The sequence below is a fragment of the Phodopus roborovskii genome, unplaced genomic scaffold (assembly GCF_943737965.1).
Source record: "Phodopus roborovskii unplaced genomic scaffold, PHOROB, whole genome shotgun sequence".
In the NCBI taxonomy this organism is placed as follows: Eukaryota; Metazoa; Chordata; class Mammalia; order Rodentia; family Cricetidae; genus Phodopus; species Phodopus roborovskii.
Genome location: NW_026126417.1, coordinates 539,364 through 557,948, shown reverse-complemented (window position 1 = coordinate 557,948; position 18,585 = coordinate 539,364). Strand labels below are relative to the sequence as shown.

Below are 18,585 nucleotides of genomic sequence, written 5' to 3'. Positions count from 1 at the left end.
TCATTTGGTTCAGACTACTACTTGAACTTTAACCAAGTGATGTGACAGCTGTTTTCTCAAGAGACTCACTTGAGAACTCTTTAGAGCAGTCAACTCAAATAATAGCATCACTTCCAACAGATGAAGTCACTGAATGCAAGGGGCCACACTGTTTGCTAGTTTGCAGAACTGGTTGCAAGACAGGTTTGGATAAGATAGCTTGGCGATGTTCTTTTGAGATTCCATAAGGGCTTTCTGCATTCATGCAAACACGTGCTTGCAAATTTCTGTCACATGTATCAGTGATGCTATAGCATACAATCGTGTAACTATCATAGATAATAATTAAAGTTTTTTTTTTAGAATCAGTTCTACACTAAAGATGCTGTCATTTCTTTCCACAATGTTTACTATCATATCTCATATTTGTCAGTGTCTCAAGGCCACTGGATAGAGAACATGATAATAAAAAAACCAAGCTTAAAATTATCCAAGTACTAAAATGGCACACAGCTATGACATTTACTGACTTTCTTAATTAAATAATAGTGCAAGAGCCATTCAAGCAGTCTCTGCATGGTTCATTCCCTAAGCCATCCTGCTAAATATTTGAGGATGATTCCATTGGAGGGTTCTGACAGAATTGATTTTTACGAGGAGAAAAGTAGGAGCAAGATGTTCTTCATAGTTTTCACAGCTTTGCACCTCAAATACATCCATCTCTTGATCCTTTCCATTCTGCCTTTCTTCTGATGTAGTAGTTCCTGGGATATCAGCCTTGTTTGTAGGTGGCTGGGACATATTTGTGGTGTAAAATTTATTTACATATAAAATATATCTACTTCCTATCCACCCTGCCCTCCCAAAATGATAGGTCCCCTATACTCATAAGTTCCACACAGAGGACTCTACCAATTACTAATAGGAAATGTAAGGGAGAAAAATGTGTCTGTATTCAACATGTACACACCTTTCTTACTCAGTAAAGACAGTATAACAATGGTTTACATGCCATTTGTATTGAATTAGATTACAAGCAATCTAAAAACAAAGCATATGTCAGATTGTGGGGTACATTATGTACAAATATTACAGTGCACACACACACTCACACACACACACACTTTTTCCTCATTTCAGATTCCCACAGTTATAAGCCTTTCTTACCTGTATTCCTCACCTGTGAAATGGACATATCAACTGGTAGCAGTTGACAGGTATTATTTTGGACAGATTTAGTATTGAGTGATGTTTTTATTGACATTACTGAAGCCTATGAGTCTGGCCTACCCTAGCTAACTTGAACATATAGTTGCTTGGGAATAAGATCTCTACCTGTAAAAGTTATTCTTTTCTGTTTATTGCTGTTGGGTTTTTCTTTTCCCAAAGCTGGATTTTCCAAAGCTGATTAGTCTACAAATAGACATATGCTTTAGGTCTACACTTGTTAATTTACCTTGGAAAAAACAGGTCATTGTCAAATCTGGCAATGTATCTTACAAATACTTGGCAAAAAAGATCTAATTAAGAGATTCTCTTAGATGAAAATCTCAGGGAAATGATCAGTATCAGTACTGTTTTTCTTTTTGTGGTCTGTGTGTACCTTGGTATACGTCACTTCTCATGTCATATTAAAAGTGTGTTGACTGTCTGCTAATAGTTCATCTCTTTCCTTCTACAGCCTCCAAGTCTGTTATAAATAATATGCTACGGGACCCTTCTCAGATTCCAGATGGAGTTCTAGCCAACCAGGTCTATCAGGTATTAATCACAGCTGTTTTCAGTGGCGCGATGCTGTTATCTGCCTAGCCGAGTAGAGGATTTTAAACCTCATTTAATTACTGTCATCATAAACTATCACTGAGGTCATGGCACACCATAAATGGCAATGCAATATTTTCAAGGAGAGCATTTTACTTTTTAATAGCTTGCTTTTATAGTAAATAAAAAGCATGCAGTTTTTGTTTTCTGTGATTAAATCTGAATAGCCTTTTGATAGCTTTCTTTTGGGTGGTGGTGGAGGGGGAGGAAGTAATGACTGCTTTTAGAATGTTTACCATGGTGGGGTTTGTAGTCCTTCCAGCCTATAACCCTTCTCTTATTTGTCTGCAGTGCATCGTGAACGACTGCTGTTATGGACCGCTGGTGGACTGCATCAAGCAGTATCCTTCCCCATAAAATTTTAGGTGCACAATTGACGAGCTTAGACTCAGTGGAGTAGATGTGTCTAGCTTTAACCTGACATAAAGTTCTGCTTCACAAAACACATTTCATACTGTCCTATTTTACATTCAGTCATCTGGAGGGTCACTGCAGTCCATTCTTTTCTCCCACTTAGGAAAGATCAGCTTGGCCACAGGAAGAAGTCAGTTCAGAAGATGCACATCTGCATGCTTGTTTCAAACTGCTTGCTTTTCAATGAGTCGAAAGGTGCAGAGTCATTAGGCAGGTAACACACTGTCTTGGAATGTATGGAACCATCCCAGTGGCCATTTTTAAAAATATAACAAAGTTCCATTTAAAATGAGCCAAATTCAGGTGAGTACTCTAGAATAATTTTGAACCTGGAGTTAAAGGATGATGTTATTAAAATGCCACCAGAGACCCACACATTTTAAAGGGCAGTAGACTCCTTGCTTAAATACTGACTGCAATCTGCACTGTCATTTGGATCCCTAGTCAACATTTTTTAAGAAACTGTGCTAATTTCCCCCTTGAGACCAAATTTAAGGCTGTGAAAGCATATGTCCAGTCATTTGTTATTAAAACCACTGAAATTCCTAAAGAGTTAATGCTCACTTCTTAAAATAAGTTTGAGTGAATGGCAACGATTTTAGTAGAGATTATTGATAAACAAAATGTCATGACTGAGAATTTTGATAACACTTTAGGGAAAGGAGTACTTTCTAAATTAATGGGCATCATTTCTGGTGGAAATCATTTAAAGCACATCCTTCCTGGGCTAGATTTTGATAGCAGAGATGGCAGAGGGGTCAGCTGTGACTCAGTGTTCACCAGTCAGAATTTTTGTTGGGTTCTCTTGCAAGCTGAGTATGTGTGTGCACATATCCACACATTTATATACATATGTGCATATCCATGCATGTATGTGTATTCATATTCACATGTGCACATATATGTTGTATATATCTACATATGCATATATATGTTTATGCATGTGTGTGTTTATATTCTTCTAGTCTTACAAAGGCTTTGAGACAGTTAGCAAAACATATTTGAGGCATGGTTTTGCTATATTGTCCAGGCTGGCCTTATGATCTCAATCCACCTGCCTCCAATTTCCTTTGTGTTGGGATTGTGATTGTGTGTTGTCACACCTGGCTCAAATGTTTTGAGAAGAAAATTACTTTCTTTCCTAAAGACACAATTAACATTTGGCATAATCTTAGATTAGAGCCCTCTCACAAGAGTATTGAATAACTAGGATGTACCTTTTCACAGATGCATTCTCTGATCTGGTGCCCTAACTAAAATGAACCAAACCGTGATATTGTCAAAAGGAGGCTTTTTTATTAGACTAAAGTGTAACTATGCTTTTATTTTCGGCATGAAATTAATTGGGGTGTTAAAAGTTGTAGGAGCGCCTAAGTGATAAACTTCAGCACATTTATATAACAATTGACACCATCTCAGAGTGCCTGGGCCTGAATTACATGCTAATTTCAAAGCACATAAAATAGTTAAAAATCAATTTAAAGTTAAGGTTTTAAAAGCATAATGTCTTTTGAAGGATTGCATATTGATTTTAAATATAACTCTCTAATTATATATGCATGAACTAAAGTATGAAGTCAACTGCTTTGTAAATGCCAGGAGGCTATTTTTCAGTAATAGTTGAGATGCTTACGGGAAACTAGATTGCTGTATTGCTGGCAAAGAAAATGGCTTGTGAGGTTATTTACAAGTTCTACCCCATGGTCACTACCATACATCAATAATAGGTATCCTTATAGACAGTGTCTAAGTGTTTCTGCTTATGGAACATTATAAATTCTGTCTGGAATATTTTTCTTGTATACATATATATTTTTTACCATCATTCATGTTCTCCTTTGGCTGTGTATTGTCGGTAGGATTTAATGGACTATGTAATTTCAAATGATAAATATGATGTATGTATATAAATTGTAATCACTGACTAGATTCTAATTTTTCAGTTCTATTATGCATATTACCAGGTAAATTACTGCTTTTATAAACTTTATTTTGTTGTAGACCTTACATTTTTATGTCTATATCAAACAAAGCATAATCAAGAAGTATATCTTTCCAAAATTTAAAATTGGTGATTACAGTATCTATACAAAATAAAACAGGCTGGGGAGTTTGTGGGGAGACTGATTGTATCTTTGCATTGAAGTGGTGTCAGTTTCATAGACTGTAAATAGGCTTGCAAAGATGCTTCCTAGACAGATCAACAGAAATTATTTTATTTCACACCGAATAAAATTATTGGTTTTCTTTGTAAGTAAGAAATGCTCTTCTGTGTGGTCCTGTTTGTTTGGGTAATCTTTGTTTCCCTTGCTTATCCTCACTAAAGTACATCAGTTTCTTACAGAGAAAGCACACATATGGTAAAATGGAATAGATGCAAAACCTCCTTACTCTATTATGAAAATGTTACATGTAGGCATTCATGTTCAGAGAATAAAGTAAATTGGTCACTTTACTAAAATGACACACTAATCACAGTGGTAAAGAGGATGCATTGTCAGAGTGCTTTATTTTCCTTTTGGTGCCTGCTGTATTTATTTGTTGACTTACTTATTTTGTATAGTATGTGTCATCGTCGTCCCTGCCCCCATATCTTTGCCTCTGCATCTCATATCCACCAAGCAAACTCAATGAAAAAGCAGCCACTTCAACTTTCCTAAGTGGCACTCTAGGCCACAGCTATTAGACAAAGGTCTGAAGAGAGAAGCAAGGGGAGATGATGACGCAGGAAGCATCAGGGGCTGTGGCTTTCTTTTCTGTACCATCAGTAACCTCAGTTTCATGATTCAACATTTTAGATGTAAATAATTTACAACAATAAAAGTGAGAGCACATTTATGTGGAAAGAAGTAAATAATTTAGTTTGAAAATGTGGGATACCCTCATAATGAGAGACCATTGAGACTTATCCATCAAATGTCTTCAATGGACTCAGAAAATGTGTGAAATTCTATGATTTAAATTTTTTTGTTTATTTTGTATCTAGTTAAAAATAAATAAGTGCAGTCATGTGCATTGGAAGAGAAACAAAAATAAAGCAGGGTGGGGGCAGTAATATTTATTTGGTCTTATTTTGATCATGAACAAAAGTGACTGTTTCTTGAATTAGGTGACTTAAATGACAGTCACCTGTAACCCATTGAGGAAGGGCAGGGTGATTTTCTAGGATTTTGTTGTTGTTGTTTTACTAGTGAAACATGAGTTGTCTTTGAATTAAGTGGAATGCTTGTAATGCTTGATCAGAATAACCATCTCTGCTAAGTCAAGGAGTGCTATGCCCATGTTGATATTGTAGGATTTGGTGGGGTGGACAAGGAAGGAGGTCCTGAAAGTTTCTACTAAATGGTTTCACCCGTACTGAAGGATCAGAATAGTGTGACTTTTTTTTTTTTTTTTTTAAAGACTTAGTATGGTTTCTTTCCTTCAGAAGAAAGCAAACTTCAAAGGCTTAACACTGGCTTCAGTATTTATGAGCCATAGGACCTTGAGCACAGTTCTCAGCATTTCTGATCTTCCTTTACATGACTGAGAAAATGGGACCACATCTATCTACTCTTGAAGTTGATGTGAAGATTTAAATAAGATCTCAGGGTGTTTAGCATAACAGTTTAGGTTATGCATTTAGCTGAATCCTTAAAGATTTAGCATGAAGCTTATGTGCTGCTTAGGAAGCATTGAGTAGTAGCCAGTGTTACATAATTCTGATGCTTTTGGAAAAGGTGTGTGATCAGACATGGGCCTTGGATAGAGCTCTTTCCTGGCTTTACTTGTTTGCCTTCATTGCTAGAGAGCAACCCAGGTTAACAAGAGAGCTAGGCAAACACTGTATCAATGTGTTATACTCTCAACCCTCATCCTCAGCTTTCCCATACATTAACTTTGTGTGGTTTCTTCTCTGATGTCCTTTCCCTGTCTACTGAAACAAGCCTTTTTATACTTGTGAGGAGGGAATCACATACTTTAATCACTTGAGCATGTCTGCCGTGGAGAAAACATTGGAACAATTTACATGTTCCTGTGCACATATGTTCATGTGCGCTTGTATTTGATCATGTGCTTAAAAATGTAACACCAGTGTGCACATTTGCATGTGTGTACACACACACACACACACACACACACACACACACACACACACACACACACCGAGGTCAATAGCCTTTCTACCCCTGGAAGTGAAGCAGGTGCTGATAACTGGCAAATGGATCTCACAGATTTCTGGGACTCTAAAGTTGGAAACTGTTAGGGGAAAGACTGGTTAGTTACTGTTCTTTCTTGTACTTAGAGTTTAATTAATATGTACTAGATTGAATTGGAGGGCTGGTTTTTAAAACAAATTAATGACTATTTTAAGTGACACCTGACACCCTTCTTTTTAAAAGAAATTAATTCAACAATTTATAAATTTTTGCCAAAATATATGTGTTAGAGAAAAATTCTGCTGGCTTATTTAAATGAAGGGTGAATATAGAAATTTCCTTCCTCAGAGGTGTGAGCTGAGAAGAACATTTTTTGTGTAATTACCATAATTCTCCATCTCATCTCAACATAAAGACTTGGTATTAGAATTTTCCTGATTGTTCAGCCCGTCTGTGTGTGTTGCCTCCTTAACTGAAATGTCTAGTGCTATTGGTTATGAGCATGAAGTCCTGCTGAGAGAATTGCTTCTGAAGAAAAACTTGTCCTTCCTAGGTAAGTGTTGTTCAAGTCCTCTCTCTGGCTTGTAGTGTCATCACGGGTACTTAAAGATATAGTTTTAAAATCTTCCACCTGCAGATAGTATGTACTGAAAGGAGAGAAGATGATGATTGATGCTCTGCATCTTATCTTTTATTGATTTAGACCTGAGCAGAAAACTCTCTTACCCAATCCCCTATATAGACAGCACATGCACAGGCTTGCAATTAATATTTTATAGAATAAGTGGCTGAAAAAATGCTTTAATATCTGTTGTAGTATTACTTTTGGTGTCATGAGATATTAACCATAATCTAAACTTTATGAGAGAGAAACAAAGAAATATTGTCTATAAAGTGCTTTATCTATTAAAGAGAATACTTAGAAAAATTCGTGTTAGGTATGCTTGTCTTCTCATATAGGAAAGTCCTGTTATTGAAAAGGAAAATATTAAGCTCTTACCGTTTTCATGCCAAATGTTATTGTGTCATAGATATAGTGTGATTTTTCAAAATCCCCCTAAGTCTACATTCATAAGTGACCCAGTAGAGAATCTTACTGTACAATGTTATTTTTTTTTTTCAACATCTCTTCATCATTATAAAGCCTGGAAGGATGTCCATATAACAGTGGCAACTATAAAACACTCAACGAAACATCAATTTCTCTCCTCTGTTGTGTCTGTGCTCACTAACAAAAGATCCACACCAGTCGTGCTAGTAAGCAGCTTCATGCAGACATGAAAAAACCTTTATAGTTTAATTTTAGGGACAAAAAAAAAAAAAAAAGCAAAACATATTCCATGACTTTATTTTACTGTAAAATGGACAACAAATCAGCCAAGGAAGTCAAATCCATACTGCCCATTGTTTTACTCTACTGGAAAGTGGAGTAGGATATGTTGCAAGATTGTTGATACCTTGAAACTGAGAGAGTTCACAAATAATCACTAATAGGGACCAAGAAAAATGAGAAATTAGGAAAATGGTCTCTAATTACTAAATTTCAATAGTACAAACAGCCATGTTTTTTCATGAGTTGCAACAGAATTGTAGAGCCTATGGAAATAATGTAGTATGGGAATAAATTTGCTTTTAAAAATGCATAATGCTAACTAAAATGGGTAACAACTAGGAGCTGTTATAATACAGTTATAATGGGTGCCCGTGAGGCACTCTAACATGTGTTTCAGAACAATAGCATTCTGAAAATATTATCAAATGTGTGATCCACCATTTATTTGGCTGCAGGTTAATGTGAACACAGCCAAGTCTAATTTTTGTTTAAGTCACCAGCTCAGTGGTTGTCATTTCAGGGCTTATTAGTATTATTCTGTGTCACCATCTATCTATGGACACTCAGGCCCCATCGGGCCCACCTCTTTGTCTAGCCTAACTTCTAACTTCTGAATGCTTCCTCCCTGTGGACTAGCAGACTCCCAACTGGAAGAAAGATCACAGAGTTTAGATATGACTTCAATTTAGGTCTAGAATCTTAGGTAGCTGGGAAAGACCATTGTTTCCAATGACATAAATGTACCGAAATAGTGAAATATTGAATTTGATGGGTCCCACATACTCCTTTGTGCTCTGGGGAATTATTTCATGGAAATATATCTGTTGTGTGACTTTACTCAAGGGAAATAAGGACAGATATCTTTTCACCCTAGGTAGGGAACTGACTATAAGCCAACAGTTCCAACCAAGTCATAATCAGTGAGCCTTTAGGTGTTCTGGGGTTGCCTACAAGAGCATGACTGACTCAAAGTTAGCTACATCACAGAAGACTCCATCCCAGTACCAGTGAACACTTAGGAAGGCTTCATCCTACAGTTTCCCATACAACCTGTGGTCACATTGTGAGGAATCTCTTCCAAAATCCTCCTAAGTCTGCATTCCTAAGTAACCCAGTAGAGAATCTTACTTTATAATGTTATTTTTTTTTTTTTGGTAATATTTCTTCATCATTACAAATAAGGTCTGGAAGGTTGCCCTTGTAATAAAGGAACATGAAAACCATAAAGCAATTGTTTACTACCTTTGTGACCCTAACTTTGTGAATCTTGCAACTTCACTAGCTCAATAAGTTTTTTTAGCCTCCTGGGCCTTAAAATCCTATCTTTTATGTCCTCCAGCCCCCAACATTCACAGGACCTCAGCTGATAATTCCAGGTGTTTTACTAGAACCAGCCAATTAGGGCTTGATTTTCTCACTTCCTTGGCTCATGCAGCTAGTCTCAAGGAGGCATAGTAGTTGTGTTGTCCAGTTTCTTATGCTGTCCTGGCATTCAGGTGGATGGCATTCAGGTGGATGCCATCCAGTCCCAGATCCCACAGCCGTATGAAGCAAGATGTGGGTGACTCCTCCATTACTTGTTTAAAAGCTTCCACATCATGAGCAGTTCAGAAGCTGAATGTTCTTTGCTTCTAGCCGTTTGCTGTTCTAGACCTTCTGCATGCTGAATTGCGCATTTTATTGTCCTCTGTATTAAAACATAGACCTGAAAGGTGTCTTCTGTCACTTCTGTCTCACACTTTACCTTTTTATTGAGCATCCTTTCCCTATCTTACTCTTTCTATGGGTTCCATGTTTAGATCCCAGGAAAAGCTTTTTCTAATTTCTACTTTTTTGCTCTGCATCCATTCCCTCTTTCATTTTTGCACATATGTCTATTCCCATTGCAATTCCTGTCTTCCGTGGGCATGTTCTTTCTAGGTAAACAGCTGAGATTCCATTTCGTTTAATAGTCAAACCAACACCCAGGTAACAGCCTGCTTATGATCCTGGCCTATTTGTGCTACTTCCAGCAATTGCATTATATTGTTAAGTTTACCAGCCATTTAGGGAGCATCCCCATACTCATAACACACCCTATTCATCAAGGAAGGATGTCACCCTGTAGGACAATAGAGGGAGATGGATACTGTAGGAGTCCCCCTGAGGCCACTCACCTCTAAGATGGCTTCATTATGTTTGCATGTCTCATCAACCATTTCAGGGAGCATGGACATCCCACTTTGGGAGAGAAGCCATCATTCCATATCACATGGAGAAGGTTAACCATTTCAGAATCACCCCCAGAAGTCAGACTCAGTTGTGGTTTTATCATCCCTCGCAGAGACTTGTAACTTCCTTCCTCCCAACTCATCTTAGATTCTGGCCCCTGCTTGAGCATCAGTTCTGTTATGTTCCTTTGCTTGGTGTGACTTGAAAACAAACATTGAACACATAAGACAGGTCATCAGTGATACACAGAAGATTCTACCCAAGTCATGCTTGAAGCAGTGAACTAGTGAGTTCATTGGAGCTCCTTGCAGCATCTGTGACTTGGAGGCAGCTGTATCACAGAAAAGTCCAACCCTCTGTGATTTCCAAAGCTCTGAGCTAGAGCTCACTGTACAACATGCAGTCAGTTCTACTGAAGGGATTCTCTATTCTATTCCCCAGCCATTGCCCACTGTTTTTATAAGCTGGGGAGCAGCTTTGTCTTGTAATTTGCTGAGCCTTGTAGGTTTTGTTAGCTTTGTGAGTCTCAGGAAATTGTCTCTTCCCTGGAGGACAGATGTTTCAATTCAGAGGAAATAGCTACCTGACAATACTCTAAGAAGATACCTAACTGGTATTAAAGAAACAGTAGTAAGTTTAGACAAGTCCGTGCCACAATTTCAGAGGATTCTGATTCCTCATCAGAATACAAAAACGTGGTAATCTACATTTCAATATATTCTAAGTGGTCTAATGTAGCATGAACTTATCAATGTTATAGTTAAAAGTCAAAAATCTAAATCTTGTATGAGTTAGTGTTCTTTTACTGCAAAGTATTGTGCCAGGCAAATTTAAGTAGATGGCCATTTTAAAGGAAGTATGGGGAAAATATTAGTATATAAACATTGCTAATCCAAGCATATTCTTTCTTGCTTACATTTCTGGTCCTTGAATGTTGTTGCAGACATTATAAATGTTTGCCTCATTCTGATTCCTTAATAGACAGAAATAATTTCTCTTTCTCCTTCTACCTCTCCTTTCTTCTACTTCTATTCTAGACTACTTTTATAAAACAGTTTTTCTTATTGCTTATTGCTTAAATATTAATTCTTTATAAAGTACAGCTCATGACTTCCCTTCCCTTGAAACATTTTATTCTGTTGTAGAATTTCCACCCATTGTAGTTTCTCTGACCTCTGTTTCTCACCAATAGAAAAGAAAATTAAGTACCATTTTTCCAGCCTTAATTCTGTCTTGAATTTCTTTGTCTTGTAGCTATTAGCTACAATAGTTTTCATGAGGTAAACACCCTAGGACTAAGTATTTGTGGAGGAGGGATTGAAAATACAGTTACTTATATGGGTTTATGTTGTCTTAAAAACTTGTCTGTTTCATATTTACAAGTATTTGAAATAAGACAGTTCAAAGATGAATAAATAAAATTATTATTTATTAAAATTAAATTCTCCAACTAAGAAGTGATATTAAGTTAACTAATTAGTTGATTACTATTATAAGAAGGAGACTTCAGTTCAGATCCTGTTTTTTTGGAGCTCTGATCCCTGTCCTAGGAGGAGTGGGAGGGGCGGAGTCTGTCTATTGTACCCTACTTAGCAGGTATCCACTTAGTATCATCTCAGTGGAAGTAAAATGTACAAAGTACACTGAGTTATTTTGCTGTTGTTATTTGTTTTTACTTTGTATTTCAATTACTTTGTAATAATGTGTATGTAGGTAGGTGCACATAGGTACAGGAGCCCACAAAGCACAAAGGTTTCAGATCACTTGGAGCTGTAATTACAGGTGGTTGTGAGCTGCCCTAGGTGGGTGCTAGAAAAAGATTTGGATCCTTTACAAGAATAATACATGGTCTTTACTATGGAGGTCTCTCCATCTCCTTTTTTATTCTAAAATACAGTAGGGGTATGCATATAATATTTTTACACTAAAAGCTGATAACTAAACTTTTGAGGTTCAAAACACTGCTGCCTCCTAAACTTTTTTATACTGAAGTTGCAATAGATAGAATTTTGTACATTCCTCAGCTCCTTTTGCCAGGATTCCTCAGGGATCTCCAGGGTGGTTGCTTTGATTCGTCAGGTTGGCTCTCTTGCTTTTGTGCTCACCAGTCTTTTAAGTGCTTGTGTTGGGAAGACTGAAGAGTTTAAAAAAGTTGGCTCAAGTACGAAGACTTACAGGAAATTTTACTATAGATCTCTATATATCAGCAGTTCTTTCCTAGGTCGCTCAGTTAGACTCAACATTGCGTAGTTGGCATTTACAGTCACAGAGCATATCAGGAACTGCCACCTGTATCCAAGTTGAGGTGCACAGAGAACTGTCATCATAGAATTGACCAGGAAGTCTAGTGACCCTCCTTGTGGCCTCTTCTTTGAAGTCACTGCATGCCCAGTACCACAAGAATAGAAAATGTTTTATCTGCTGCATCTCCAAGTGACTTGTGACCATGCTTTTTAATGCTGTTTTTTTTTTTTTCTCCAGCTTTTCTTTATTTTGAGGGGAGGGGGGGATTTTAGCTTTTATGGGGGCTTCTGAGACCTTTCTGCAGAAAGGGCAGTGTAGTGCAGGGAAGAAATAGTGACAGTGAGGAGATGACAAGACTGTTAGCACCTCTAGGAAAAATACGAAAGAGCTGGTCCTGGAGGCAGAAGATAAACCACTCATCAGCGTAGGTTGGCATGTCTCCAGGTCAAGGGGACTTTCATTAGTGACTCGAACAGCCACTGTTGGGTGCAAATTCTTGTTAAGTTTAGCTTAATAAGGATGGCTCTGGAGCTGTTTTATTCTTTCCAGTGAATGTTACCCTGTTAGTAGACACTAACAATTACTTTGAGTGACACCTGAGAGGCACTTACTCTACCCCTGCCTCATTCCCACCCCCCCATGTTTGGACAAACCAGTGTATTTTACATGGGCGCATTTCTAGCATTCATGTATTCTCTGGGACTCCAAGAGGGTATAATGTGTAAAGCCAAATAGGCTTAGTGAAGGATGTCCCTTGCTGTAAGAAATTAGGATCTTTGTTTCTAAGAGTTCATCTGTTCCTGCTGTTTTCTTCTCCACCTTAAAGCAAGCGTGCTGTGCTGGGGCAGTGATCTTGATGTGATAAACAGGGGATTATGACTTCAGGGGAGCAATAGGCAGCAGGAGCAGGTGAGACTTAGAATGCTAAGATTGTTTACCTGCAGATGTTAGCACTAATAAGAGACTAGAAATAAAATGTGATTATGTAGGCTGTAGGGAGCAGAAATGCTTAGATTTTTCATAAAGAATCAACCACTTAAATGCCTGTCTATCAGAAGGTTAAAAGAAGGTAGGTTTTTAAAGTGGCAGGGGAATAGGAGTTCCACCCCCTTCTTGAAGACAATTCATAGAGAAGAGCTGTCCTCAAATATGCTTGTGTACACTCCTCTGTAGAACGAAGGGAGAAACTATAGATCTCACCCCCCACACACACCCCAGGATGCTGGAACATGCACACTGTGAAACACCAAAGAAAGGTAATGCTGTGTACTGCTTGCTCCAGGCATAAGGCCCTTCCCTCACTACTGTGATTAGGTAGCATTCCTGCTGTTCTTCTGCTTTCCTGACCACTAACAATATCTGGAAACTATTTTGGTTGTTAGTGGCAGAAATGCAAACAAACTATTACACTTAAACATGCAAAACACTGATTGGTTCTAATTCGGAACCAGCGACTTCCAAGGAGAGAACTTTGCTTCTGGTGTGCCTGGAATTCAGAAGACAAAGCAATGTCACACATACCTCCTTCCTATCCTTCTTGGGATGTACTTCTTAATGCTTCCTTCATTCTCAAGAAGCCAAGATGATCACTGGCAGGTGCTAGTTTATTTCTTAGAACTGTAATCTCAGAAAATGTTGTCCTGTCATCTCAAAAACAAACAAAAAACACAGAAAGGACTCTGTTATCAACTGGTCTCCCTCTAGTGTCTTCTCAGAGTTGGGTGGCTGGAGGATAGTTTACCAACTGCCCAACGGAATCACAGTGTAGGATAGCAATGCCAGGCAGGATAGCTACAAAGCAGCCAATATGAAATAGTTTCTCCTTACAATGAATTAACTGTACTTTCCATCTTTATTCTCCATAACCACAGCTCACCTGGAATCCAATCAGTTACTGTTACTACTGAATTGACTCAGTGGTCTGTTAGTACTTGCAGATTTGTTTATGTAAGCACATATCTGTCTCACTGAGGGTTCTTTTTTATGTCTCCTAACTATGAATATGCATGCCTCTTCCATGGATACCAATTCAGAGGAAAACTTGGAGAGACAGGCCAATGTTCAACCACTCATGAGAATTTTGAGGTTGGCAAAGGCTCCAGGAACTTTTTGGGCACCCTTGTTTTCTAAGGAAAAATGAGCTTCAGTCTTTTCGTTACATCTTAGTGCCCTTACAGTAGCCTGTCTGGGTGTGTCTCATTTGTCTCTTGTGCTGATTTGACTGTCCTTTGAAGCATGGGGCCAAAAGAAATTGTGTATTCAGTCTCCCCAACACCAGCCAGCCAGGATGGCCTACCTAGCCACTCTTCTGACTACTCCTGCTTCCTGACCTCCTATTTGTTTCCTATCTTTAAGGCACATTGGTTTCCCCTAGTATTGTCCCCTGAACACATACACAGAGGACAAGGTCAGAGCAGTCAGTTGCAGTCCTTAGTGGCTTTGAGAAGAAGCTTTGGGGGAAGAAGTTGAAATTAATGGCTGTAATGAAATTTGGGGTTGGGTAAAGATTTCATTTCTGTGTGAAATAATCTCCTAGTTCACTACATGTGTGTTAGGTGTACTTTTGGACAGTTTGCATATTATAATGGCAACCATTATTGAAGCTCTGCTGATGCCTTCAGTAGAAAAGGCTCGAGACTTGTTCTCAGGGAACATATAGAGAAGAAAGGTCAAAAAAAAAAAAAAAAAAAAAAAACCAGTGGTCCAAGCACATGAAATACTAGAGTAGAAGAGATATACTGTAGTTTTAATATGCATTGATGCATGACTTTGGGCTCTCTGAATTTAGAATGAGATACAAGGTTTTAAAGGATTTTTTAAAAATATTATTTGTTGTATTTTATTTCATACTCATGGATCACTTGAGAGTATTACTCCTAATTTTTGGATGTTGCAAACTGGAATTTTTCATAATTTCTTGGGAAATGTCTTAAAATATTTTAATAAAACAGTATAAATTAAAGAAAATATTTTCTAGTAGTTTTAAATATGATTCATAAGTATATGTTCACTAGTTTCAGATGTGTCTTGTTCTCTGAATCTCAGCCCTTTATTTTAAGCAAAGAAATTTTGTAATCAATAGCTCATTTGGGTATTTCAAAGAGATAACTCAAAGGACAGAGAAATTAAGTATTCACAATGTTCTTTTGGCATATGTAATCCTTTTTTATAATATCACTTAAGGACAGGTCTGACAATGTAAAAATAAACAGAGATCTGTGTTGTTTTTTACAATTGAAATAATAATGTTTAAAAGTAGTTTTTAAAATGAACATCCATTTCATCTGTCGATGGACTTTTGTTGAGTTTTGAGATGTCATGACAGAAGGACCACGGAAGCTCTGGAAATTAAGATTAGACTTTTGTTGAGTTTTGAGATGTCATGACAGAAGGACCACGGAAGCTCTGGAAATTAAGATTATCGAGTCTTCCAAGTGTTTTCAGACAGGTGGTCCTCTACCAATCACCCATGATGAAAAAGAGCATCCCCCACTCTTCATAAGGAATACACATGATCCAGATTAATTATTGACATAATTAAGAATGGTGTAGAGGTGTAGGAACAAAATGGGACTTGGTTGGCATGGGCTCTCTCTCTTTGCTATTTGAGAAGTCCAGGTCATGGTGGACAACTGAACATCTCTGGGCTTCTTTTAAGATATATAAATTAGAATGTGGGACTAGTTGTCAATAAGACTTTTCTAGCACAGAAATGCTGTTTAATGACATTCTGGTTATCTATAATTCTTCATATTAATAATGCTATATTCATTTGGATGATAAAACCTTGGGCCATGAGATAAACCTTGGGCCATGAGATTAATGAGTTTAGAAGCTGTGAAATGCATAGGTTTATGTATCTGCCTATTTGCTGTGTTCACTGAGGGAGGTTGGTAGGCAAGGTAGGGCGTGTGTACTAAAGTGCAATTTCAGATTGTTGCCCTCACTTTTCTCCTCTCTTAACTAGTACTATTTTTTTCTTCTCCTTTGTCTTTGACAAGATAGTATATATTTCAGACATCTGGTTTTTTCTAGGGAGAGTCAAGAATCCTAAGTACCTAGTTAGCTAAAGTGTGTATAAAGCAGAACCCATAGGAAATGTATGGTTCTTGGGGAAAATGTAGATTGCACACCTGTCTATAGTAGAGAGGAAATCTGCACAGATCAATAGTCAGATAAGAAGTAGGAATGTGATCACGACTACCAAATAATAGCATAGTCCCTAGTACAAAATGGGTTTGTGGAGAAATTCTGCCCAAATCTAAAGACCTGATAAGGGAGGCATTACTTAAAACACTAGTGATGGAAGAAAAAATTATGAAGGAAAAGGGTCACTATTGTCCATTACAGCTGCAATGAAATGAGGTGCAGACATTTGTAATAACAGCAGAAATTTCAAAAGAAACCTCAAACTTTGGACCAACTTCACTGCTTCTGTGCTTTGTTTATGCCCAAGGAGTTAAATTGAGAGAGAGAGAGAGAGAGAGAGAGAGAGAGAGAGAGAGAGAGAAAATCACCTGTATAGGCAGGTAGGCTTCCTTCCTTCCTTCCTTCCTTCCTTCCTTCCTTTCTTCCTTCCTTCTAGTTTTTTTGAGATATGGTTTCTCTTTGTAGCTATGAGACAAGGTTTCTCTGTATAGCTTTGGAGCCTATCCTGGAACTTGCTCAGTGGTACAAGCTGGTCTTGAACTCATAGAGAGCTGCCTGCCTCTGCCTCCGAAGTGCCAGGATTAAAGGCATGCGCCATCACCACCTTGTAGTTAGGCTTTATACAAAACATAAATATTGTCTTGGAACCAAATATGTGTGGAGTGTATGCTGGTAGTGAGAGGGACAACAGAGAGTATAGTCCCCAGAGCAATACCAACGGTGTGTATGACCCTGTCGGCACCATCACTGTGAAGGAGCCAGCACAGAATGGGTAGAAAGAGTGAGGGTAAAGCAAGGCTCAGAACTTCAGATCCCTAAGTTGTAAATGGAGTAAGGCCAACCAAATTTTATGTCTATACCCAGAGGTTTAGATAATGGTCTAATGCATAGAACCCATTAAGAAGGAATCCAAGGGCCCAAGGAAGAAACATAATATAGAAGATGGGAAGCTGGGCCAGATAGACAGGCCTTCAAAGTACCTATTGGAATGACTGAAACTTCCATGAGGCAGTGAGCTGCCTTTTCACAAATGCCTCTGCTTCCACTTTCATTATTCCTTCCTCTGAACTTTTTTAATTTGTTCCCTCCCTCCCTAAGGAAATATAAAGGGGTTGGGAAACCACTACATGGGGGAGGGATATAAAATAGAAGTGTTATGGCAATGAGGGTTAGTAAGTAAAGGGAAGAGCATTTCAGATGTTTTGAATAACCTCTTATCATAGGAAACAGTGGTAAAGACTCAGTCACAATAGGACCAACTTGAAGGATACTGAGAACATGGAAGGAGGAGGAGAGGGGAGAGGGAAGAAAAGGCAGACAGACCTACTGAGACTTTGTATCCCTTGGTACTTTGGAATTCTCTACAAAAGGATGGATACAAAAGGATGGATACATTCCCTACCTAGCCTCACTAGTATATTTAGAACTTCACATTAGAAATGCCATGTAGTTGGCATTTCATTGCAGTGTAGTGAGCAGAGTATGGTTCACCTTCTAAGGGGTTTAACTGAACTTATAGGTTGGGTTGCTTGGTGGTTTTTTATTTTTTATTTTTTTTTAAGCTGCTGTCAAAAACATAATTGTTTTTTCTTTCTGAAACAAATTATTAACATCTACAAAGGCTGATGAAACTAGGATTATTTTAATAAAATATCATCTATCTTTTTTAGTGTCAACCAGCTTTTAAAACTATTCATCACTTACTTAAAACATTGCCAGAAACACTAGGGTTGGTTTGAATAAATACCTTTTCAATTACTGTTTTTCATGGTCAGCATAAAGTTAAAGGGTAGAGACTTTTCTAGTCTATTTCCAATTTCAAATTGGAAATAGTCCAATTTCAAAAGTTCGTTCGTGTTACAATTAAAATTAGTTTGATTTGTATTTCATTATTTCAACAGCTTGAAATTTTATTTTTTTATTTTGTTATATTCCCAGGAGGGAAGACTTCTGAATCCTAGGATTAAGCATTCAGAATCTGAGTAAAAATACTAGCTTCTGAGTAAAAATACTAGCTTCTAACAGCATCCCATTTAGATACCTACTTTAATGTCTGTCTTCTCATTAAAGCTTATTTATGTTTAAAATGCTGACCTTTCAGGATATACACAAGAATGCTCTAAAACAGAGCTTCTCAACACTGGCCATGAAACCACTGTCTTGGGCTGACAAATGGATTGGAAATAAGCTACCCAACACTGGGAATGGGCCATTAATTTTAATCAAAGTTGATGCAGGAAGGCCAATGGGATGCATGACAATGTCAACAGCCCAATAGGTGTTAAGAGACCACTC

At 37.8% G+C, this 18,585-nt stretch overlaps 1 protein-coding gene across 4 annotated transcripts in view; it reads left to right on the top strand.

Annotated features, from left to right (window-relative positions):
• Positions 1–18,585, top strand: part of Cdin1 (CDAN1 interacting nuclease 1) — a 205,256-nt gene that overhangs the window by 87,138 nt on the left and 99,533 nt on the right. For all 4 annotated transcript variants that reach the window (XM_051183770.1, XM_051183769.1, XM_051183768.1 and 1 more), the window contains 3 exons: positions 1,661–1,740; positions 2,092–2,141; positions 6,839–6,906. In XM_051183770.1, the coding sequence (XP_051039727.1) occupies positions 1,661–1,740; positions 2,092–2,141; positions 6,839–6,906 (198 nt within the window). The remainder of the gene's footprint in view (positions 1–1,660; positions 1,741–2,091; positions 2,142–6,838; positions 6,907–18,585) is intronic.